The sequence below is a fragment of the Amblyraja radiata genome, chromosome 7 (assembly GCF_010909765.2).
Source record: "Amblyraja radiata isolate CabotCenter1 chromosome 7, sAmbRad1.1.pri, whole genome shotgun sequence".
In the NCBI taxonomy this organism is placed as follows: domain Eukaryota; kingdom Metazoa; phylum Chordata; class Chondrichthyes; order Rajiformes; family Rajidae; genus Amblyraja; species Amblyraja radiata.
Window position 1 is genome coordinate 16,810,306 of NC_045962.1, and position 25,974 is coordinate 16,836,279.

The following is a 25,974-nucleotide window of genomic DNA, read 5'->3' on the forward strand; positions in this document are numbered from 1 at the left end:
TGTCATCAAGAAAACCAAATTCTTCACAGGTAGTGTTTAGTAGTTTTGTTAACTGGTTCTTATTCTTCTTTTTACTTGTCGTATCAAGCCTATGATTCAGTACAACATTCAGATCCCCCCCACATATACAAATTCCTTTTGCTTCCTGTGTAGGGAAGGGTAGTGGGATATATCTCCGCTTTTATTTCACTTCTTCGGTAGTTCAGGGGTTTTTCTTCTTTCTTTTTCGTAGCTTTTTTGAAATTCTTTCTTTTCTTTTTCCTTTCTTCTTCCTTTCCCTTCTTTCTTTTTTTCTTTTTTCCGATTCAAAAATAGACTAGGATGATAAGCACTGATATGTTCACTTTTTCAACATTTTTCTAATAGGTAATGTCTCTTATCCAGAATTGATAAGGTGACCAAATGAAGTGCTTTAAGAATGTAGAAGCATGGTGAGAAGGGGTGACCAAAATAAGTGCTGGGAAAAAACCCCATAATCACTATAAAATAAATTCAACTGAAAATTCAGGAGAAGCTTATTTATCCAAAAAGTATGTAATTCCCTATCATAAACAATGGCTGGCTTTAATGCTTTCAAGAGGATGTTATATGATAGAGCAAGCAATTAGGAGAAGTATAACACAGGAATGGTACCAGGTGAACTAAATAATGCATTTCTACGCTATACATTGTGATTTTCACTGTAATGTGGTGTACAAAATTTGACATAGAATAATGTCAAGTTAAAATCCTACACATGCCAAAATGATCATTCCAAATGCATTTGTTCCATGTTTAATTCTTAAAATATTATCGCTTGTTTTCAATCCTTTTTAATTTCGTTGATACTGATGTGCCATTTCATACCTTGACTTTGGCTATGAAGGAAGTTAATATTTCCATTTCAAATGCGATGATAAAATGACTGCTGGGGGTAAAAGAAACTGAAGGTGCTTGGATTCTCTCAAATGTTAAATATTTGACAGTCATGTGGCACACTTGGAGAAACTGAATTGAGACCTGTACATATAGTTTTATCCCAGGAATTATCATCTGCCATAATAAACAGACGGATACAGTATATTGAGGCACAGTATTTTAACTGCTGCAGTATAACCAACTGTGGAAGATAAGTTACAGTGTGTAAGGAAAATTCACAACAGTACTATCACTTTACCTGACAGTTTCCTTCAAGCAGAACATTCTTAATAAAGGAATAGGATATCACATTCAACGTTCTATTTATATCCTAAAGCAAATGATAAATAGCTTGGTCATGGGTTCAGTTTGATTTTATTTAGAAGATTAATGGATTTTGTTGCAGAAACCTTGAGGAACATCTGATTCGGTGATTAAGCAGTCCTAGTCATTTGATTGTGGAGCCGTTTTTTTTTTTAAAGGCAAAGTTTTCATCTTTTCTCGTGGACATGTTTCTATTTTTGCTCTTTCTGATTAAAAGAAAAATTTACATAGTTGAATTAGTTAGAATTTGCCTTTACATGATTTACACTTAATGGGCAAAATGAACAAATATACCAGATGTGAGAAACAAAAATAATAAACTTTAATGTTCAGTTAGTGCGTATAAAATTGACTTGGGTGTCAGGAGAACTCCTTGTTCTTCTTTGATTTTTGTTTCAACTAACATTATCTGATATTTCACCTTTCACCCCGTGAAACATCACATACAGGACATAATTCTCTGACATTTTTGCCACCTCCAACGGGATCCCACCACTAGTCACATCTTCCCAACTCCATCCTTTTCTGCTTTCTGCAGAAACCATTCCCTCCACAACACCCCAGTCAACTAATCCCTTCCCACCCAAATCACCTTCTCCCCAGGTACTTTCTCCTGCAACCACAGGAGATGCAACACCTGTCCCTTATACCTCCTCCCTCAAATCCTTCCAAAGACCCCGACAGTCCTTTTAGGTCAGGCAGAGGTTCACTCGTACCCTCTCTAATCCTCTACTGTGTCCACCGCTCTAGGTGTGGAAGGTGATCGTTTCACTGAACACCACCACTCAGTCCGTCTGGACCTATGTACTCTCCCGGTTGCTAAACTCTTTAACTCCCCTTCCCATTCCCATAGTGACCTTCCCGTCCTGAGTCTCCTCGACTGTCAGAGTAAGGCCAAACGCAAATTGGAGGAAACAAATTGGAGCACCTCATATTCCGCTTGGGCAGCTTACAACCTAGCTGCATGAATTTTGAATTCTCTAACAGCAAGCAACCCTTGCATTCCCTCGCTCTCCATTTGTCCCCCACACTAGTCGTCTGACTAGTTTCACTGTCGTCCTGCTTAGTTTCACTCGTTAGTTTCATTCACTATCACCTTGTCCACTGCCAACAATGGACCATTGTGGGCTCCACCTTTCCTTGATCATGGTGCTAGCTTTGATTTGTCCGTTTGAATACATTTCATTCATTTGCTTTTTGTACCTCTTCATATCTCTAGTTTTCCTCTCCCCTGACTCTCAGTGGGAAGGGTCTTGACTCAAATGTCACCTATTCCTTTTCTGCAGAGATGCTGCCTGAGCTGCTGAGTTACTCCAGCATTTTGTGTCTATCTTCGGTGTAAACTGGCATCTGCAGTTCCTTCCCACACACATAGTCCGATAGAATTTGGTTAAATTTGGTCCTTGGGGTAACACTCAAAATAATAATGCCTCAATAATACAATGGATTGTGGGCCCAATAACTTTAAATTCTGTCTGGAGAAGAGAGAGGGTTTGAAAGAACTAATCTCATACAAGAATCTTGATGTAACTTGTTATTTGATATCCTTCCACTTTACCATTTATGAATTGCTTTATGTCTTTAGTGACATTTTAACAGTTTTTAATGGTAAAATTATTGATTCATTATTATATAATGTATACACATAAGGACTTTGTTTCTTTTTATTTAAATAGACTCTCCTTATAGAAATAAATGATTAATTCAAGTATTGATAGAATTTACCTCTCTCTTCTGCTCTGATCAAAACCAGTGAACCTTCAATTAGTTCCAATCTAGGTTTCAAAAATTAAAACAGCATATTAAAAGCTCACTAATCTTAATGAAATTGTATTTTTTTTTTAAACAGTTGTTTCACTTTTAATGTATCTCAACAACAGAATTTTATACCTCTCTTGTGGTAGGCCGATTAATTTTTGCACGTTGAATTCGTCGATGAACTCTTGGCAGATTTTGCCATCTGGGCTTACGTTAGATATTAAAAGATCATACAAATCTGGCTGGTTCCTGCACTCCACCAATAGATGTCGATGAGCAGTTCGATTGAAACTTAAGTATCCCAAAGCTGTGGCGCAAGACTCACGGACCTAAAACAGCCAGACATTTTGATCCTTTTTAATACCACTGCTCATTAAAGTGAGAAACATGAAGGTGTAAAATGAAATTAAAAAACAAGATGCTGTAAACAGTCAGCAAGATGCTGGGTCTATTTACAATTTATATGGATGATTTGGATGAAATCACTTATGGCATAGTTGCTAAATTTGCTGAGCATACAACGATGTCAGAGAATAAATTGTGAAGAGGTCTAAAGGAAGCAAGAAAATAATATAGCTGGATTAACTGAACGGACAAAGATCTGGCAACTGGAGTGAGAAACTAATGTGATAAAATGTTTTTGCCAAAAGAAGCAAAAACAAATCTAAATGGTGAAAGATGCGGGAGAGGGGAGGGGAGGGGAGGAGGGTTTCAATTGGCAAAAGAACAATGCAGGTACAAGAAGTAATTTGGAAAGCTAATAGAATGTTAGTGTTTATTGTGAAGGGAGTTGAATATAAAACTAGGCAGGTTTTTCTTCAGTTTTATCTTTTAAATAAACACTCAGGATTGAGGATGAATCAAAGAGTCATACAGTTTGGGAATAAGCACTTAAACCCACTTTGTCCATGCTGACTATCAGGCACCCATTTAAACACAGCACGGATACTGAAAACAATCTCTTCAAACAAGCAGGTGAGCACATTTCCCCATCATGCTTTCAGCAATGAGGTAGCGCTGCCTTTGTCATTTTACATTCACTGTCACGTTCCAAGCAGACGACAAAATCTGTGGAGCCAAAGTCAGGCCTCAAACTCATGCAGTTGTGATTCTCTTTTCCGAGCTCTGTCACAGGAAATATGACCAGGTAGGCAGATGGAAAGATTTAAGGATGTTTTCTAAGTCTTCATGAAAAAATATGCAGCAGGAGCACAAATAACTCTACAAGGACAAAGGGAACACAGCGATGACCAACCCATCCTATCAGTCGATTCCTGACCTATCTATGAAGGTATCTGCATTTCACTGCACCTTCGGGTGTATGTAACAAATAAAATTGACTGAATAAAATTGACTGAACTCCTACATTAGTCTCATCAGTCATCTCAGCACCCGCAAAAGTCTAGCAGATGTAGGTGTAGAAGTAGGAGAGTTATGGGCCTGTCCCACTTCGGCGATTTTTAAGTGGACTGCTGGCGACTGTCAAGTTGCCTACAGTCGCCTGAAAAACCGGGAACTGGAACAGCGACTGTCAGAGTGGAACACACACACACAAACACATCGCAAAGGCGGGGGCTAGGGTAAGCGGGGGGAGTGCTGTCTGAAATTCACACGGTGCAAAGCCAAGGTGATAAACGCACACTGCGATGAACAGGAAGGTTGGCGCTGTAATTAAGACGGCAAGCACAGTGTACGGTAAGTCCTTTAAAAGAGGGGGGGAGAGGGGGAGGGAGAAGGAGGAAGAAGGAGTAGAGACAACTTTTAAGAAGCCAGAGATACACAGCTGTGAAGTTCGGCAGACATTTAACATTACCGGTTGGTTATCCTTGGTTCTGAAAACTCGTGCTTACGTTTTTTTCCCCCCAATGAGCCAATGAAAATGACCGGTCAGCAAAGGCGATTAACTAAAGCTACCTCAACTACCTACAACTACATGGCGACCCCACCACAACTGTACCTACGACTACAGGATTTTCGATTATCTCCATGGCCACCAATTTTTGGTCGCAGATAATTTTTCAACATGTTCAAAAATTTGCGGCGACCATACTGAGGCCGCAACTAGTTCCCAGAATGCGGGAACACCTCGCGACCATGAAGGAGACTCACCAGAGACCACCAGCGAACATGTGGCGAGCGCAGAGACTCCTGCACTCGCCTAAAAAGTCTCCTAAGTGGGACAGGCCCATTAGAAGTAAAGTATGGAAAAGAAAAATAATCAACACAGATCAGCAGAATGAAAGTGCCCCCCCCCCCGACTTTGAGCATAGGGGTTGCTAATGTGTAGCCTAAAGTGTTGCTATTAAATGCAGATATCAATACGTTGAAACCCGCGTCTTATTTTCCCAACATTTCATCTCAAACTTGGGTTCAAAAAATGTATGCTCCCTGGAATAAAATACTTTATTAATAAATTGCTAATGATCCTCACATGCACGTCTGTAACACCAAATTTAAAACTGAACCTACCACCTCTATATGTTTTAATACACAAAATGAGTGCTATGACCGGACATACATGAAATGGACTCCTTATTCTTTGTAGCTTTAATATCTTAATGGATGCAAAAGCAGATTCATGAAGTCTCAACTGTTGTTCGCATTTTCTTTACCTCGTCCCTCTCAGCAGATAAATGTGGACAAAGACTTTCCACCGCTCCCATTGTAATCATGGCGTCAGTAATACCTGCTCGAGTCTGAGTAAGACAGGACATCAGTTGACCTGCAGGGAGAACAATTATATACCACAATATATTTAGCATCTCAGGCAGTATTTGTGGAGAGGAAAATAGAGTCAATGTTTAAGGTCAACCAACTTTGATCAAAATTGGAAAAAATGTTCACGTTTAAATTTGCAGGTAAAGGGGGTGGGGGGGGGGGGGGGTGGTGGACGGAAGCAAGGGAATGTCAGTGATTGGGTGACAAAGAGAAGATGAATATCACATAGTGGTGTCAACTACTGGCGTCAATTACTGAAAACCTGTTCACAGCGTGTAATCTGTCTGGATCTCCCCGAGATGTAGAACGTCCGGCTCTCGGGATTTATTAGTTATCAGGTTCATTAAGTTATTTTGTAATATTTCCTTACCAATATAAATTTCTTCTATTTCCCCATATGCACCGATCCTTTGGCCCTCTCATACCTTTGGAATGTTATTTATGAATTTTGTAAAGGTAGACAGAGAGTATTTGCTTTTTCTGCCATATCTGTAGATACTAGTCACACTGTTGAAAATGATTCATATAACATGTATTTTACCTACGACAATGATTGTGGATGGTTGGTTTGACTTCAGAAGATTAACTAAAGTTACGATGCCTGTGGCTGTTAGTGTGACCTCATCCACATCTGCAATCACCTTCGCTAGAATTATTACCTGTGAATTTGAAAGGAAAGAAATTATTATCGGATCTTTTGACATGTATTCCATGGATCCAAGGCTAACTGGTCATTGCTTATTTAAGCAAGCTTATTAATAATAATAATACTAATAAACTTTATTACGGACTCAAGGTCCAGACAAGGGGCAACATTACATTAAAAATTATTATTTACTTAGTATAGATTTTGAATTTTTTATTTACATATGTACTTCCATCTATAATAGATTGTTAGTCATTTTTTTCCAAGGTTCACCATATCAAGACTTTTCATTGTAAATATTTCATTATTTGAACACGTGTTCGGGTCCTAGAATATGTAATTAAATTATTATGCTTGAAAGAGTTTTAAATTGGGAAAATGAAGTTCACTACACATGTGTAGGAAAGTGTTTCATCTTTCTTCAATTGGAGAGTTTCCTAGTGAAAACAATGCATGTGTTCATGTGTTTAGGCCTCCAAAAATGTTATCATTTGTAATAAATGAGACTGTCAAATTAGCTATTAACTTATGCTAACAAAGAACCCTGCAGGAATGATACAGACCACATGGAAACGGAATAACAACATTAATTCAGGGGAAGACTTTCATATAAGTAAAACCAAACAACCCGATTTGAACTGGGGAAAGAGTGTTCCTTCTATGACTGAGCATCTTGGTGACATCCATAATGCAGGGGTGCACTATAACTATCCATGTAATTAAAACTCAAATCTTGACCACTTCATGTTTGCACTGCATATTGATTTTAGAAAAAACGCTACCACTTACGGCTGTGATTTTAGGCCCTCTTATTCAGTCCCCCTCCGCTGCGCAGGACAAGAGGGTTTTTCCCCATCGATGAAAAATAAAACTTATTAATGTTTAAAAAATGGAGAGATTCTCTCTCCTGTCAATCACGCCATGAAGGTCACGCCCCTTCTGGTGGGAGGGGGAGGGACTATAAAACCCGGAAGTGTGGACGTGCCTCAGTCGCTGCAAGAAGGGGGAGCGAGAGGTCACAGCTTTCTGTCTGAGCTGTGAATCAACTGAATACTGAACACATGTCTACTAAACTGTGAGTGGGGTTCTACTGACCTTGAGTGCCCTTAATGTGCCCTTAACATCTACCGCTGCACCATCGAGAACATCCTTACCAACTGTATCGACCGGAAAGCACTCCAGAGGGTGGTGAAAATTGCCCAACGCATCACCGGTTCCTCGCTCCCCTCCATTGAGTCTGTCCAAAGCAAGCATTGTCTGCGAAGGGCGCTCAGCATCGCCAAGGACTGCTCTCACCCCAACCATGGACTGTTTACCCTCCTACCATCCGGTAGGCGCTACAGGTCTCTCCGTTGCCGGACCAGCAGGTCCAGGAACAGCTTCTTCCCTGCGGCTGTCACACTACTCAACAATGTACCTCGGTGACTGCCAATCACCCCCCCCCCCCCCCCACCCACCCCCGGACACTCCTCCCACAGGAAAAACACTATGACTGTATGCATGTAAATAGTTTTATTTATTGAAATCATATTCTATGTCGCTCTTCCAGGGAGATGCTAACTGCATTTCGTTGTCTCGGTACTGTACACTGACAATGACAATTAAAGTTGAATCTGAATCTGATGTGGTTTGAAAATGAAAATGTGGTTGGTTTGAAAAAGCAAAGCAAATGATGGTGGTTGGTTTGAAAAAGCAAAGCAAATGGTGGTGGTTGGTTTCGAAAAAGCAAAGCAAATGGTGGTGGTTGGTTTCGAAAAAGCAAAGCAAATGGTGGTGGTTGGTTTCGAAAAAGCAAAGCAAATGGTGGTGGTTGGTTTGAAATAGAAAAGCAAATGGTGGTGGTTGGTTTGAAAAGGCAAAGCAAATGGTGGTGGTTGGTTTGAAAACGTAAAGTAAATGGTGGTGGTTGGTTTGAAAAGGCAAATGATTAAAAGTCTAAACTTGACAACTTCCTGTTTGCACTGTATATTGATTTTTAGAACAAATGCTACCACTTACGGCTGTGATTTTTGGCCAACTTACTCAGTCCCCCTCCGCTCATCAGGTGCAGAGGATTTTTCCCATCGATGAAAAATAAAAGCGTTATTAGTCTTTAAAAATTGTTGAGATTCTCTCTCCAGTCAAACACGCCATGAATGCCACGCCCCTTCCAGTGGGAGGGGGAGGGACAATAAAACCCGGAAGTTGGGGGAGAGAGAGGTCATGACACTCTGTCTGAGCTGTGAATCAACTGAACACACTGAATATCTACTGAACTGTGTGGTTTTTATGTGGTGTATTGTGGTTTTTGTGGTGTTATGTAGTTTTATGGTGGGTTCACCCTGCTTGAAATGGTATGAAACTGCACTTGAATTTGGTGGCCTTGCACCCTGCTTGAAATGGTATGAAACTGCACTTGAATTTGGTGGTCTTGCACCCTGTTTGAAGTGGTATGAAACTGCACTTGAATTTGGTGGCCTTGCACCCTGCTTGAAGTGGTTGGAAACTGCACTTGAATTTGGTGGCCTTGCACCCTGCTTGAAGTGGTAGGAAACTGCACTTGAATTTGGTGGCCTTGCACCCTGCTTGAAATGGTAGGAAACTGCATTAGAATTTGGTGGCCAGCCCACCAGCCATGAGTGAGCTGCCAGCACACCAGGCTTGAGTGATTGAGCTGCAAGCCCAATAATCCATTCGGTCCACAATGTCCATACTTGCCCTCTGGAAACCAGTCCCTTCAGCCCATAACACCCATACTAGCGCTCCAGAAAGACCCTCCCCTCCCCCACTGGCCACCAATATTGGAATTGGTGGAGAGGTGGAATATTGCGTTGGAGGACCAACCCTCCCGTGTGAACATGGGACCCAACGGGTCCCACTTTGTCTAGTATTATATTATTAACAGAACCTGCCTTAAAAGAGTTTACTGTGATAATCTTGACCATCACAGCCATGTGTGGGGGGGGGGGGGGGGGGGGACCTAAGTTGTGACTGTGACAGGTGACATGCTTTGGTAAACAAACCATGCAGTTTGTCAGGGTACCTCAGTCATTGTTTCTTAGTAAAATTAATATAATAATTTTGTTCCCTGATAAACTGCTGTAATATGGCAGTCTGCACATTTCACCTCTGTAATAATAGCTGCTACTGTTACTTGATTCTGCTGAATTCCTTGATGGTCCCCCCTCCTCCTTCAACCAGATCTCTCTTGATAGTATGTTCAGATTATTTAGGAAGCAGCTGGAAATACCAGCAAAAACATACTTCTTGGATTGAAATTAAGTTTTCAAGAGTTATAATAGACAAATAAAAAGACCAGATGTTAAAGTGTAATCTAAAAAAATCTGTAGAATCTGTGAATTTTAGATGATAAATAATAATAATAATAATAATAAATTTTATTTATTGGGCGCCTTTCAGACATCTCAAGGACACCTTACATAGATTAACAGGAATATAAACATATAATCAGAATAAAATAAATAATAAAGACATCACAGAAACACAAGTTAAAAACAGAATTCAGTCCAAAAACAAAAAATCAAAAACACAATGTGAAGAGAGAGCAGCGGCAGCTAAAGCTCGCCAGCGTCCACTCTCCCTTCACGGCAGCTAAAGCTCGCCAGCGTCCACTCTCCCTTCACGGCAGCCATCTTGGACAAAGACTAACAGGATTACCATACAGACAAAAAATCATCCCCCCAACAATGGATACCACTGTGGGAGAAGGCACAATGTCCAGTCCCCAACCCCAAGTTCACCCCAAAGTCAGGCCTATTGAGGCCACCGCAATTGCCTCTATGGAGGCCCGATGTTCCTGGCCGTTCTCACCGGGTGGTCTTGCCCCGGCGTCGGGAGAGTCCTCTCAGCGGCTGGGCCACCTGGAACAGCCGCTTTCTAGCTGGAGACCGCGGCTTCCGAAGCCGACAAGGCCGCGCCGGTTTGGAGCTCCCAGGCTCCCGATGTTGAAATCGGCGCCGCCCGCTCCACTCCGCAGACCCGCAGCCCGGAGGTGTTGAACACGGCGGTCACAGCTCACCGGAGCTCCAGCGCGTCGATCCAGCGCGGCGACCCAGGCAAGGCATCGCCCGCTCAGCTCCACGATAGCGCTCCAGCGCTGTGCCGCCACCGAGGCCGAGGTGCTGGGCGGTCCCCGCCAGGAAACGGCTCTCCAAGCCCGCTGGTAGGCCACGAGGACAGGTCGACGGGCAGCCCGGAGAAAAAGCTGCCTCACCGACCAGGTAGGGACCTAGAAGTAAAATTGACCCCTACCCCCCACATTAAAAAGTCAATTTCTCCAAACATCACTAAACAGGACTCACTAAAAACTTTAAAAAAAAGCGAATTAAAACGGACGGCTGCTGGCCAGCAGCCGTTCCCCAAGATGGCTCCTCCTTGTGTAAATAAGAGTAAATAGTCCTGAAAAGAAGCTGTCCATATGTTGCTGTTCAATTAAGTGTGTAGAGTTATAATGGAGAGACAAAAATAAGAAATACATCCCCACATGAATGGCAGGTCTCTATTACAATTAAGCTACACTACTCCTATCTACCTTAACGCACATTAGGTTTCATCAATTAAACTTCATCTATTAATGGTCTGGGCAGGTCAATGGGACGAGTTTAGACTAGGGTAACAGGGCACACTTCAGCTAAGTTACAGCGGCCAGACCCAGCCCTGGGTCCTGAGAGATCACAAGGCTTTGACCTAATGTGGGCAAATGGGATTAGTGTAGGTATGTACAACAAACAGCAGGGACATGTTCTGTGCTATATGCCTCAATAATTCTCATTTAGGTGGTTCATTCTGGATAGAAATCTTTAGATCGTAGGGACTTTTGGGGTATGTTCATCTAGTTGGCTTTGGAATTCATTCACCTGAAAGAATACCTGAAATGCAGCATTGGCCTGATCCACCTCGTTTTTGGAGTGAAGGAAATTCTGGTACACCGACATATGAATGCCTCCAGCTTCACGTATCAGCTGCTGCTGCTTTGGATTATTGAAAGCAAAGAGGGCTAAAGCACCGCCTGCTCTTAAAACGCCTTCCTGAAACTTGACAGATAAACAATAATGCAATGAATTTAATTGATTATACAAAAATATGTTCAGGAAAATGAACAATAAATAATTTTATCTGCTATATATGAAGGAAGTATACATCTAAAATCTATTTAATTTGTTACAAAAGGTATACCTTATTCTTTTTTAGGTGAAGATGTTTTTAATTATACATAATTCCATTTGGAATATGCATGTCACTGTTGAAGTGTTACACACTTTTCATTCTGAGTTATGGCTGATGAACTAGTAGAGAAATGCTCACCAGTTCCTTACAATTATTCAATGGAAGCTTTTTCATAAAGATACAACAAAATTGATTAATTACATATTTCACTTTATACGACTGAGTACCTTTTATACTTCCTCTTTTACATAGTGATTTTAAATATTGTCCCTTTTACTCGATTAGGATAATTGAGATTACTCATCGACTAAATGGACATTTTTCATTTCAGACTCAAGACAGTAAATATATTATTCACACATTGTGAAAATCATGGGTAAGTTTGTATTCTGTTTTTGTGTTACTTGCACATATTGACAGAGGGAAATAATCTCAAAAAAAAAGTTTTTATTTTCTCTTTCTTCTCCATCTAAGAGGTCTGAGACCAAACAGTGTGTCCCCGCCAGCAATTTGACTAAGATCAAGCATCAAAATACAATCCAGGGAGTTAACCTGGGACCTATCCAATCTCGATGATTCTGTTCCAATGGCTTTTATCACCACGTTATTGTTTTTAATTTGCAGCAAACTTTAACACGATGCAAGGAAGTCTCCTAGTGGCGGCGCGGCTCTGGCTGCAGCGGCTCTCCGGCAGTCCTGTTTGTTTTGTGTTTTTTGGGTTGTTTATTTTCGTTTTGGTTAGTCTAGTTTTGGTTTTTAGTTTGTGTTTTTTGGGGGGGGGTTGAAACGGGGCTTGCTGTCTCTCCCTGCGGGGGAAATGCGACTTTTTTGTCGTATTCCCCTTCTCTGCCTCCGTCTGCGCTGAGCCTAATGGCGGAGCTTGGCGACTTCGAGGCTCAGGATGCAGAGCCCGCCAGGACTCGCACTGAGCTCGCTCCCGTGAGGACGGCCCGGCTCGGGGCTGGAACAGGGCTTTCGTGAGGGGCTGTGACGGCCGGCCCGAGGAAGGAACGGTGCTCCCGTCGGAGTGGCCGAGCTCGGGGAGGTACGGCGTTCCAGCCGAGGGAGGAGCGGCGCCCGGTCGGGGCGGCCCAGCCCGAGGGAGAAGCGGCGCCCGGTCGGGCGGCCCAGCCCGAGGGAGGAGCGGTGCCCGGTCGGGGCGGCCCAGCCCGAGGGAGGAGCGGTGCCCGGTCGGGGCGGCCCAGCCCGAGGGAGGAGCGGCGCCCGGTCGGGGCGGCCCAGCCCGAGGGAGAAGCGGTGCCCGGTCGGGGCGGCCCAGCCCGAGGGAGGAGCGGCGCCCGGTCGGGGCGGCCCAGCCCGAGGGAGGAGCGGCGCCCGGTCGGGGCGGCCCAGCCCGAGGGAGGAGCGGCGCCCGGTCGGGGCGGCCTGGCGCGAGGGAGGAGCGGCGGCCTGGCGCGAGGCTGAGACGGTGGCAGTACTCACGTGAGGGCGATCCGGCCCGGGGCTGGAACGATGCTCCGGGGGCTGGGACGGCAGTTCTGGTGGCGGTGGCCTGAGACCGGGGTTCGGCCGCGGGCCAGCGGCTGCGTCAGCAGGTCTGGTGAGCGGCAGCTTCGACTACCCCGGGCCGCGGTGTTTGAGCCGCGGGACAGGTTTTAACATCGCCCGGGGGGTATCGCCTCAGCGCAGAAGGAGAAGAGGAGGGAAGAGACGTTGGGTGGACTCACTGTGGTGGATGTTAATATGTGTTTATTGTTGTTTTTTTATTGTATTGTATTGTATGTATGACTGCTTCAATTTCGTTCAGACTTCGGTCTGGATGACAATAAAAGGCTATCCTATCCTATCCTATCCTAAGAATCGTATTTTCAACATTAAAATATGATAATATAAATAAAATATTTAATGAATAAGATAAATCATTCAAAATGACAAAACATTGTGGAATCCCCATTCCATTCTTGCGTAAGAGTGCTCTGCAAGTTTACAGAATTCTACAAAATTGATTTACACTAAACAGCTCCTTACTTTATCATCATATTTAAGATGTTTCAATACAGTCTTGTAGTTCAAGGCTTGTTTCTCCTTTAACAACTTCTGTAGTTCTTTATTTCCCAACACAATGCAAGCCAAGTTATAGATCACTTCTACCTGTGCTCAAACATAAAATGGTCTGTTATTGACAGTTATCGTAATTGTACTTTAGTTTCTTTATTAGTACACATAATTTAACCATGATCAGTACCATTATGGAAAGCTTTCCTGGAATATATTTTAATTAAATTATTGCCTAAAAATCAGAGATTTCACCCATTCGCCATAAGAATTCCAGGAAAGTAAAGATTTGAAAAGAACAAAAATCTGCTAATATTGCATACTATCTGTAAACCATAAAGTCATTTGATATTCACCAAAGATCTATGTAAATGATTTATTAGATTTGGAAGGTGAAATAGCCTATTCAGTACAGACTTTGACTTGCATACAAAATAGTAAGATTAAACGAGAACTTACCAGTTTGAAGTTTGATCTGTATTTTATGAGGAGTTATGATGAGGGATTACGTGAAGAGCCCGCTCAGCACGCATGCGCGGCATACTTCAAAGCAGCGGTGTGGAATCACAGATAGACACAGTTATTGAAGTAAAGACAAGGAGACATTAGTTTATCAGTTTGACCCATATTATTGAGGGTGGGAGCGGAGGGCACGTAATCCCTCATCGTAACTCTTCATAAAATACAGATCAAACTTCAAACTGGTAAGTTCTCGTTTAATCTTACTATTTTACTTCAGAGTCACGTGAGTGACTACGTGAAGACTTCAAAGCTCTGTGATTTCAAACCGTGTAACAGGTATTACTTCACGCACTGCCGAAGTCCTTGAGGGAGGAAGTGTGTTATCGTAATCAACCAATGAATCTGTTTGTAGAAAAACACAATGGTATTTTTTAACAATAACAACAAAGAAATTAAATTGCTCCCCTGGGCTTAAATTAAATATTTGCAGTCTGTAAAACCTTTTCTGCAAATAAAACAGGTTTTGCCAACGGCTTATTATAAAATTTCTGAACGGTCTTTCCCCCGACCATCCTGCTGTAGCCAGGATGTGGTCTATAGGCACGTCCATTCTTTTAGCCGTCAACGTGGATGCTGCCCTGGTGGAATGAAATTTGTACATGTTAGTGTTTATCCCAGCAACTTTTAGCACCTGCTTGAGCCATCTCGAAATGGTTTGGCTCGTCACCCGACCATAAGGTTTTTTATGACTGACCCACAAGGCTTTTCATCTCCCTCAAATATTTTGGTTGTGTCTATGTAGGATAGTAGGTGGGTCATGGCACATAACCGTGGTTCTGGCGGGTAAGCCCAGAATTTCACGACTGGATTAGGTGTTCCTGGTCTGCTCTGTTTGATCAGTCCCTGGATAACGACAGAGATCTGGTCTGGAGCTGTGAGCATGCTGTCCAGTCGCAATAGGTGTAGTGACTGGACCCTCTGTGCAGATACAAGTGCCATCAACATGAGTGTTTTGAGCATAGATTGTTCCAGGTTGAGGGATCTGGCTGGTGGCCATCCCCTGAGGTATGTCAGGACCACACTGACATCCCATGTATGGGTGTACCTTGGTCTAGGGGGTTAGAGTTGTAAATACCCTTCATTAGTTTGACCACCAGCGGGTGGGACCCCATGGCCTGTTGTCCTGGAGCTGGTTTTAAATAGACAGGCAGGGCACTTCTAGCTGTGTTGATGGCTCTGTAGCTGAGTCCTTCATCGTGGTGAAGGTTCGCCAGGAATTCCAGTACGTTGGTAACTGTAGCGGTTGAGTAGGTGGTCCCTGTATCCAAGCAGTACTGCTCCCATTTTTTGATGCTGGACAAGTGCTGTTTTTTAGTGGATGTTCGGAGGGATGCTGACATGGTGTCGACGGTTTGTTCTGATAATCCCAGTCCCAGAAGTGGTTTGTGCAGAATCTGCAACCCAGGAGTTTGATTTTTTCATGGCACGGGTGGCTTGTGCCCGACACTGGGTGTTAATAACTCTGGGTCACTGGGGAATACCATCGGAGTTTCAACAACCATGTCATTGAGTATTGGGAACCATGGCTGCGTAGGTCAGTCGGGTACTATCAAAATACCTGAAGCAGAGTCCATTTGTATTGTGCGTAGTCCCCAACTGATGAGGCAGAAGGGAGGAAATGCATAGAAGAAGAATTTCCCCAATCCAGCGCGAACGCATCTACCGCTGCTGCCTCAGGGTCTGGTTCCCAAGCGACATACATAGGTACCTGGTGATTTAGCCTTGATGCAAATAAATCGATATCTGGCGTGCCATATTGCTTGATAACTTTTGCAAATTTTTTGGGTTTTAACATCCATTCGATGTTGTCATTAAATTTACGTGACCTGGTGTCTGCCACTGTATTTAGCTTACCTGGCAGGTCAGTTGCTGATAGCCAAATATGTCTTTTGACACACCATTGCCAAATTGTGTTGACCAACTTGTCGCATGATACCGATTTTATGCCGCCCATACGGTTAATGTAGGCCACCACCGTAGTATTATCTATTTGTAACCGTACATGCAAGTGATGCATATTTGTGCATATGCTTTTAAACCATAAAAGTCACCCAACATCTCTAGATAATTAATGCCCCAGTGTAAGTGGTAACGATGGCTCTGGGTTAGCCCATCTACTACTTGTGCTGGATATAGAGTTAGTTGCTCCCCAGCCTTGAGCACTGGCATCTGTTTGGATAACTAACGTAGGGTTAGTGATGATAATAGGGCTGAAACTATGCCAAACGTTTTTTGCCCACCACTGTAGTTCTGATATTGCTTCAGTGGGTAACTTTATGACACGATCATAATGACCTGTATGTCGTTTTGGTGCCTGTACCTTTGGTCTTTGTAAGTTTTGACAGTGCAAAGATCCGAATCATTAAATTGTTGCATGATTGTGCCAATTCAACTGTTTTGTCTCTTGGCAATGTTACAGTCACGTAGACTGAATTAATTGTGAAGCCCAAGTAGTCCATGATTGTGGATGGCTTCAACTTAGATTTATCTGGATGTAAGACAATCCCAGGGTTTTGAATAACTGTTTGGTAGCTAATACAGCTAACATAGTCAATTACATGGTCTTGCCTATTATTTAAGATATCATCAAGATATGCCATGACAATATGTTTTTGTCTTCTGAATATTGTCAGAGCTGGTTTTAGTATCTTGGTGAATAATCTTGGGCTGATGTGAACCCATTGGGTAACGCTTTAAACTGCCATAGCTGCCCCATCCAGGTAAATTTCAGGTATCTGCGATGATCCTTGTGAAAGGCACTAAATAGTAAACATCTTTAAGATCAATGCTTGCCATGAAGTATCCTTTGGAAATTAGTTGTTTGGCAGTAACAACCGTTTCCATTTTGAAATGTATATACTAAACAAACATATTTAGTGAAGTTAAGTCAATGATGATGCGACATCCACCATCTTTTTTGGGTTTAGTGACGAATATTTGATACGAGTTCCAAGGGTTCATGTTTTCCCATGATACCCTTTGTAATTAGTCTCACCAGTTCAGCTTGTCCCTCTCGTTTCTTTAACGGAGAGGGAAAATACCCTCTGGGGTGAATGTTGAACTGGTGGCAATTTTTCTAGTATGAATTGTATTTTGTATCCACTAATGCCATTGAGTATATACTGATCACTCGTGATAGACTCCCGTGCTTCTTAAAACAGGTGTAATCTCCCCCCTGTTAGTATTAAGCCCCTATTTTCTATATGCTGGTAGGAACCAGACCCACCTACCTCCATGGTTATGGGTATTGTTCTGTTTCCTGCCGGTCCAACGAGTCTTGCACGTCGTCTGACGTGGCGGTGATGTTGGGGGGTGGCGCATTTTCCATGGGGTCCGCTCTGGGCCCCGTTCTAAAGAAGACTTCCGGGGATAGAATGCGGACCCCGAGCTTTACACCAGTCCCATATGGTAGACGTCGACTGATGGACGCGATGGGGTGCTGCTGCTTAGGAATTATTGTTTTTTAAAGCCTCTTCCATATCCTTCATATGCTTTGTGAGGTTTTTGCCAAAGAGCAGTGGGTCTGGCTCAGTGGCTGGGGTATGCACAGCCCCGCAAATTTAGGATTTTATGGCAGGTTTTATGATTTGTTTACGAAGGTTGTGGTCATCTCCGTATTTGTCCACGGAATGAGCAAACGATGTGATGGCTGACGTCAGGAGCCTGAGGATCCGCTGTAGTTTTCTAAAGCCTTATTGACCACCTCTCCTGTAGGGGCCTGTTGGAGAGGTGGTTAATGCTGGCCGTTGGTTTGGCCTTTAACGGCCTCCTGCACGTGGGGTTGCCACGTAGCGGTCCACCACACCTAGCAGCTCTTCCTGTTCCTGCACCCCTTGCATACTCCCGAGATCTTCAGCCATCGTCCCCTCTTCTAGACCAGCCCAGTCCTGGTCACCAAAGCTACCCTCGGGTAAGGAGGAAGCAATGGGCAGTGCACAAGGCACTGTGGAGGGAGTGCCTGAACTCCCCCTGCAAGAGCGCCCCTCAGGAAGCGCGTCTCGCTGGAGCTCCTGCTCCAGGAGCCGCTCCATACGGCTCATGCGGCTGTCTCTCCCCCGGGCGGGTGGAGAGACGTCCCCGTCCGACAAGTCGGAAACGCCACTGGCCGGACGCCTCTTCCGTGGCTTTACTTCCAGCCCGCTGCTCAGGCGCTAGCGGGCTGGGCTCGGCACGGTGCCGGAAATAGCGGAGCGCCGGGTAAGCGGTCCTGTAGATCAGTGCATGCTCCTTTAACATAGTGACCTCACCACTACTAACCACGCCCCATTGTCTCCTGTATAATTGTAGCTTCCCCGCCTCTAGCTCTCTCTCTAGTCCCAGTGATGACCACGGACAGCTAGAGCACAATGTGTGTAGTGACTAAATAAAGATACTTGGTAAGAGAATTTGTGTGTCGGAACAAGCCCTTTTACATGGTGTCAGCGCGGTAGACTTGCGTCTCCTGTTTATCGGTTTTATTTTATTATTTGTTTCTCCCAGTTGTTTCCCCACCTTTACATTTTACTATGACTAACTCGTGCCGTCGTCCTGACAAGCTCGTTTTTGACGCGGACATCGTGCACCGCTGGACTGTCTTCCAGCGCGACTATGAACATTACATCGCTATCGCTCATCCTGGTGCAACTCCTGTGGTACAGGCTCACCTACTCCTCAACCTGGCTGGTCCGGAGGCTATGGAACATTATGCGGCGTTCGAATTCGTCCCTTCGGAAGACCGCCATGACCCGGTATGTCTCATGGCCAAATTTACTGCCCTATGTGACATTCCATGTGATTTTCTCAAGACGTCAGGTTCCCGGTGAGCACATTGACGCTTACATTGCCTCTTTGCGACATTTGGCTCGGAGGTGCCGCCTTGAAGCTATTACAACGGACGAATTGATCAGGGACGTCCTGGTCTACGGTCCCCTAAACTCAAAGCTGCGCGAAGATCTCCTAATGAAACCCGACCTCACGCTAAAGGATGCCATGCATTCTGCTCGTATGGCCTCTGCTGTCGGCTCCGTTTCTCACCCACAGTCCCAGGACATCAACTTCACCGATACCGTTGGCCGCCGGCGGATCAATAGCCCGCCTCGCCCGTTAACCCCCTCCACTCCCGCTAAGGTCACCCCTCGTCGTTGCCCAAATTGTAATTTCTCCTCGCACCAGAACAACGTTTGCCCGGCGCTGGGTAAAACTTGCAACTCCTGCGGGAAACTTAACCATTTTTCTTCAGCCTGCCGTTCTCGTGGGAAACCGGTCCCTGCTCCTAGAAGGAGTCTAAACATTCTTGCGGACACTGATAGCGCGCCTGGTTCCCAGTACCAGCCCGAACTCCCTGATTCAGATACGATTTCCTCCCATGGTGATCCGACTATGTTTTCGCTCTTGGGTGCACCTGCCCCGATAACGGATCCCTCCATACATGTTACTGTGAATGGACACTCCTTCTCGGCCAAGGTCGATACTGGTGCGTTTGCAAACATTATGTCTGTTCGCCTCTTCAAACAGATAAGCTCGGGTGAGAGAGTGCTTCCCGATAGCTCCCGCCTTCATGCCTATGGGGGAGGTGTTCTGGTCGCAGTGGGGAAGGCCACTGTTATCTGCACTGTTCTCAAGACCTCTCGGCCCCTCACTTTTCTCCTGCTGGACTCTGATAACGTCACCCTGCTGGGCGCCCGTGCATGCCAGGACTTGGGTTTGGTCTCTTTTCACCGCGATGTCCACCTGGTGCAGGCCCCCATGGACCCCCTGATAGAGTATCCTGACCGTTTCGATGACATTCTGGGCAAACTGCCCTGTGCCTATAAAATCGTTGTTGACCCGGGGGTCGACCCGGTGGTTAGACCGGCCCACCGTGTGTCTTTTGCCATGAAGGGCCGCGTGGAGTCCACACTTCGTGATATGGTTTCCACTGGCATTCTCAAGGAGGTGAGCGCACCCACCCTGTGGGTCTCCACCATGGTCGTTGCTGCCAAGAAAGACGCCAGCGAGATCAGGATCTGCATCAACCCGAAGGACCTGAACCTTGCTATCCAACGCCCGCACTACCCCATGCGGACGGTGGAGGACGTCGCTGCACAGGTTGGTCCTGCCACTGTCTTCTCGGTCTTAGATGCCAAGAGCTCCTTTTGGCAGATCCCTCTGGATGAACGTTCGTCTTTTTTAACCACCTTCAGCACACCTTTCGGCAGGTTTCGTTTTCTTCGCATGCCCTTCGGGATCAACTCAGCAAGTGAGGTTTTCCAGCGGACCATGGAACAGCTGTTTGCCGGGTTGCCATGTGCTATTATTGTTGATGACATTTTGGTATACGGGTAGGACGTCGCTGAGCACGACCTGCACCTACGCCAAGTCCTGGACCGGGCTCGTGAGATCAATCTCAAGCTCAACCCGAAGAAGTGTCGGTTCCGCGTTCAGGAGGTCACGTACGTGGGCCACGTTTTCACGGCCAGGGGACTAAAGCCAGACCCCCAGAAGACTGCTGCGGTCACCGAAATGCCTGCTCCCACCGACGTGCCCGGCCTGCAGCGCTTTCTGGGCATGGTCAACTACCTGGGTAAGTTCATACCCGACCTCAGCGAACTGAGTGCCCCTCTGAGGGAGCTAATCAAAAAGGACAATGCCTGGGTCTGGCTACCGCATCACCAGTCGGCATTCGTAGCCCTGAAGTCCAGGCTCGCTCGCACCCCGACTTTAACGTATTTTGACCTGAACAGGCCAATCGTCCTCACCTGCGATGCATCTCGGTTCGGACTCGGTGCTGCCTGCCTGCAGCTCGAGGACGATCGGCAGCTGCCTGTTTCCTATGCCTCTCGCACCATGACCCCTGCTGAGCAGCGCTACGCTCAGATCGAGAAGGAGCTCCTTGCCGTGGTTTTCGCATGCTCCAAATTCAAAGACTACATTCTGGGCAACACTTTCACCATTGAAACGGACCACCAGCCGCTGGTTTCCATCTTGAACAAGCCTATCCATGCGGCCTCCTCGCGGTTACAGCGAATGATGCTGCAGCTCCAACGATTCACATTCAACATTGTGTACCGCAAGGGCAAGGAAATGTTCGTGGCCGACACATTGTCCCGTGCGCCGCTCCCTTCCGTTGCCCGCCATCCATACGAATCGTCTGACCTGATGGTACTGAACGTTAACATTGTTCCCTCTTGGCAGATGCAGTCCCTGGTCGAACATACTGCCGCTGATCCTGCCCTACAACAGCTTGCGGGCGTCATCCGCCGTGGCTGGCCTGACCGACGCTCTTCCCTACCGGCCGGTGCCGTGCCCTACTTCCTGGTTCGGGACGAATTGGTGCTGCACAGCGGCGTGGCGGTGAAGGGTCACAAGGTCGTGGTGCCGGACGCTCTGCGTGACCACTACTACCAAACCGCACACAGCGGTCACCCCGGGGTGGAGGCCACTTTGTCCCGGGCCCAAGCTCAGTTTTTCTGGCCTGGCATGATTCTGGAGATTCGTGACAGGGTCTCCGCCTGTGCTGCCTGCAACAGCCTACTGCCTCATCAACGACGCCAACCTCTCATGCAGCAGCCGGCTCCCGAGCTGCCGTGGATGGCTGTCGCCACTGACATTTTCGAATGGCGTGGCAAACACTTCCTGGTCCTGGTGGACTCCTACTCCAGCTGGTTCGAGGTGGACCAGCTGCCTTCCCTCACGTCTGTTGCCGTCATCGGGAAGCTTCGCCGCCACTTTTCTACCTTTGGTTCCCCGGTGACTCTCCAATCTGACAACGGCGGACAGTTTTCCAGCGCAGAGTTCGCCGCTTTCGCCGCCCTATGGAACTTTCGCCACATCACCAGCAGCCCCGAGTACCCGCAAAGCAACGGCCTTGCGGAGCACGCTGTCCGCAGTGCCAAGGAGCTGCTGGAACATTGCCGTCTGTCCCATTCAGACTTCTATCTTGCCCTCCTCAACCTCCGCAACATTTCCCGGGACCCCGCACTTGGTTCGCCTGCCCAGCGCCTCATGTCCCGCACCACTAGACCCCCTCTCCCGGTTTCTGAGCAATCTCTAACGCCCAGCAATGTCCGCAGCCCTGCCGCTGTCAAGGAGCGCATCATCGAGAAACAGGTCATCCAAAAGCGCTCCTTTGATAAATCTTCCCGACTACTTCCCCGTCTGTTCCCAGGCCAGGTTGTTCGGATGATGTCCACCTCCGGTCATCACCGGCTGGCCGTTGTCGTTGGCAATGCCGACTCTCCCCGGTCCTACCTGGTTAATTACGAGGGCACCGTGTACCGTCGGACACGCCAGCACCTGCTGCTAGTCAACGAGCCTTCTCCGCCTCCCGCGGACCCGTTTTCGCCGCCTGTTCATTCCCCGCCACCTGTCCAGCCCCCGCCGCCAGTCCATTCACCGCCGCCTGCGACTACTCCTGCCCCTGTCACTCCTCGCATGCCACGGACCCTTCCCTCTCAGCTCATGGTGCCCAGCCCACACGGAGTCCCCCTTCTCCTCCTTCACCTGCTGTGGGGCCCGTTCCTTCGCCTTGTTCTCCTCCTCCCCCTGGGCTTTCGTCTCCCGGTTCCCCTATCTCTGTCCCTGCCCCCGTTCTTGTTGCTCCTGCGGTGGAAGGGGAAGGCGGGTTGCGCACCCGCTCTGGGCGTTTGGTCAAGCCGCCTGTCCGGTACGGCGTGGGCGAGTAGTCTGCTTCATAATGTTTTCCGACTGTTTCTGGTTTGCCTCTAGCGTATGAGCCGTGGTCGCTTTGTTTCCAAGAGAAAGGATGTAGATCAGTGCATGCTCCTTTAACATAGTGACCTCACCACTACTAACCACGCCCCATTGTCTCCTGTATAATTGTAGCTTCCCCGCCTCTAGCTCTCTCTCTAGTCCCAGTGATGACCACGGACAGCTAGAGCACAATGTGTGTAGTGACTAAATAAAGATACTTGGTAAGAGACTTTGTGTGTCGGAACAAGTCCTTTTACAGGTCCTACCGCCTTGATGCTGTCCCCCCAGATGGAATGCTCCTCCGTGGAGTCGAGCGGGGAACAGGTCTTTTCAGGCGGCTGTCTTTCCCCCCGTGCGGGTGGAGAGACGTCCCCGTCCGACAAGTCGGAAGCCACCGGCCGGATGCCTCTTCCGTGGCTTTACTTCCAGCGCGGTGTCGGGGAATAGCGGAGCGCCGGGTAAGCGGTCCTACCGCCTTGTTGCTGCCCCCCCCCCCCCCAGATGGAACGCTCCTCCGTGGAGTCGAGCGGGGGACAGGTTTGTTCTGGAGCCTTTCTTCTCTGCCTGAAAGCAGAAGGCTCCCTGTGAAAGAAAACCCGACCTCAGAGCTTACCTGACGGTCCGTTCTTTCACCCCGTAGCGGGAGCGCCTGACTCCCGATGCGCCACTGTTGCACTGCTGAACGTAATGCCGCGCATGCGTGCTGAGCGGGCTCTTCACGTAGTCACTCACGTGACTTCGAAGTAAAATTGCAACCTCTTGCTCTCTTGTCTAATCAGTGTGATACTTACATTTCCCTCTGCTTCAACACAGTAAAGTTTTACCTATATCTCAAAATGTTACTAAACAGAACCAAATGGTATATCACACAAAATGGATCAGAAGTCTGCATCAAATATCACATGGTCAAATCTTAAACATGGGAATTTAAATATAACTTGTTGAAATAAAGAAAATCTCATTACCTCTCAAGTTGTACTGTATAAAAGCTGTGATCATTCAATATATGCAGCTACAATAATCTTCAGACAGCAGTTTGAAGCAAATAATTATTTGAAGAAAATATATCCTTTACACATGATTATAGCTGATTATGTTTCCTAGTCCCCTTACAAAAATCTCCTTTAGCTACTGACTGCTAAAAACACGGAAATGGTCATTCATCCCAAATTGATTATGACAAGGTTCATTACTCACACCTATATACAGTGCATTCCGAAAGTATTCAGACTCCTTCACTTTTTCCACATTTTGTTACATTACAGCCTTATTTTAAAATGGATTAAATTCATTTTTTATCATCAATCTACACACAATACCCCAGAATGAAGAAGCAAAAACAGGTGTTTAGAAATATTTGCAAAGTAATTAAAATGAAATAACTGAAATATCACATTTACATAAGTATTCTGACCCTTTACTCAGTACTTTGTTGAGGGACCTTTGGCAGCAATTGCAGCCTCAAAGTCTTTATGATAGAGTGACCAGACCAAAGTCACTCCTCAGTAAGAGGCACATGACAGCCTGCTTGGAGTTTGCCAAAAGGCATGAGAAACAAGATTCTCTGGTCTCATGAAACCAAGATTGAACTCTTTGGCCTGAATGCCAAGCGTCACGCCTGGAAGAAACCAGGCACCGCTCATCACCTGGCCAATACCATACCTGCAGTGAATCATAGTGGTGGCAGCATCATGCTGTGGGGATGTTTTGCAGCAGCAGTACCTGGGAGACTAGTCAGGATCGAGGGAAAGATGAATGGAGCAAAGTTGATGTAAACCTGCTCCATCGGCGGAGGTTCACCTTCCAACAGGACATTGACCCTGAGCACACAGGCAAGACAATGCAGGAGTGGCTTTGTGACAAGTCTGTGAATGTCCTTGAGTGGCCCAGCCAGGGCCCGGACTTGAACCCGATCGAACATCTCTGGAGGGACCTGAAAATAGCTGTGCATCAACACTCCCCATCCAATCTGACAGAGCTTGAGAGGATCTGCAGAGAAGAATGGGAGAAATTACCCAAATACAGGTGTGCTAAGCTTGTAGCGTGATACCCAAAAAGACTTGGGTATAGGTCGTGGGGGCGCTGCGAGTCGGCTGACCTCCCTCCCAGCAGCGTGTTTTTTATTTCGTCTTTTTTTGTGTGTCTAATGTAAGCCTGGGTGTGTCTTGGTGTGTCTTGTGTGGGGGGTGGTGGGGAGGAGAAAGGGGGGAACCGCTTTCGGTCGCCTCCTCGACGGAAAGGCGACTTTTTCCATGTCACCTCCCTCGCAGCCTAACACCATAGATTGGAGCGACCTTTCCTGGAGTCGGGACCGGAGCATCGGCAGCAAGCGCAGCGCGGACTTTCCATCGCGGAGCGGGCAAACCCTTGCCGGGGATCGCCAGAGAGGAATGTTCTGATCGCTGGCCTGGTGACGTTAACATCGTGGGGCTGTGGTCTGCGGAGCTTCTCGCCACGGGCATGGCGTGGACTTACCATCCGGAGCTTGGGATCCCTCGCCAGGGATCGCTGGAGAAGAGCTCCGACCGCCGGCCTATAACATCTTGAAGCTGCGGTCTCCAGTAGGAAAGTGCCGAGAGGGCCTGTACATTGGGCCGTCCGTAGCGGCAACTACGGAGGGGTTATGGCCCGAACCACGGGTGAACAAAGGAGGCTGAACTTTGTTGCTTTCCACCACAGTGAAGAATGCTGTAGTGGATGTTTGTGTTAAATTTTATTGTGTATTGTGTGTTCTTTTTAAGTGTATTGCTGCTGGCAAATTCATTTCACTGCACCTTCAGGTGTGTGTGACAAATAAAATTGACTTTGACTTTGAGGCTGTATTTGTTGCCAAAGGTGCCTCAACAAAGTACTGAGTAATGGGTCTGAATACTTATGTAAATGTGATATTTTAGTTATTTCTTTTTAATTACTTTGCAAACATTTCTAAACACCTGTTTTCGCTTTTTTATTATGGGGTATTGTGCCTAGATTGATGATTAAAAAATAATAATTTAATCCATTTTAAAATAAGGCTGTAACGTAACAAAATGTGGAAAAAGTAAAGGGGTCTGAATACTTTCTGAATGCATTACATTACTAAAACTCTCATCTTGTTTGTTTCTATTTATGTCAGTCTGTGTGGGGGTCCTGGAACTACGGCAAATTATTAGATCCTTTTATTTGTCATTCAGACCTTACGGTCTGAACGAAATGTCGTTACCTGCAGCCATACATACAATAATAAACAACAGAACAGACAGTAAACACAAATTAAC

At 46.2% G+C, this 25,974-nt stretch overlaps 1 protein-coding gene across 1 annotated transcript in view; it reads right to left on the reverse strand.

The window, feature by feature from the left end:
• Window positions 1-1,345: 1,345 nt before the first annotated feature.
• ankar (ankyrin and armadillo repeat containing) overlaps window positions 1,346-25,974 on the reverse strand; it is a 99,583-nt gene continuing 74,954 nt past the window's right edge. Inside the window, exons 17-22 of the mRNA XM_033023465.1 lie at window positions 13,499-13,621; window positions 11,212-11,370; window positions 6,239-6,356; window positions 5,592-5,701; window positions 3,112-3,308; window positions 1,346-1,427 (exon numbers count right to left, since the gene is read on the reverse strand). Coding sequence (XP_032879356.1) covers window positions 1,346-1,427; window positions 3,112-3,308; window positions 5,592-5,701; window positions 6,239-6,356; window positions 11,212-11,370; window positions 13,499-13,621 — 789 coding nt within the window. The remainder of the gene's footprint in view (window positions 1,428-3,111; window positions 3,309-5,591; window positions 5,702-6,238; window positions 6,357-11,211; window positions 11,371-13,498; window positions 13,622-25,974) is intronic.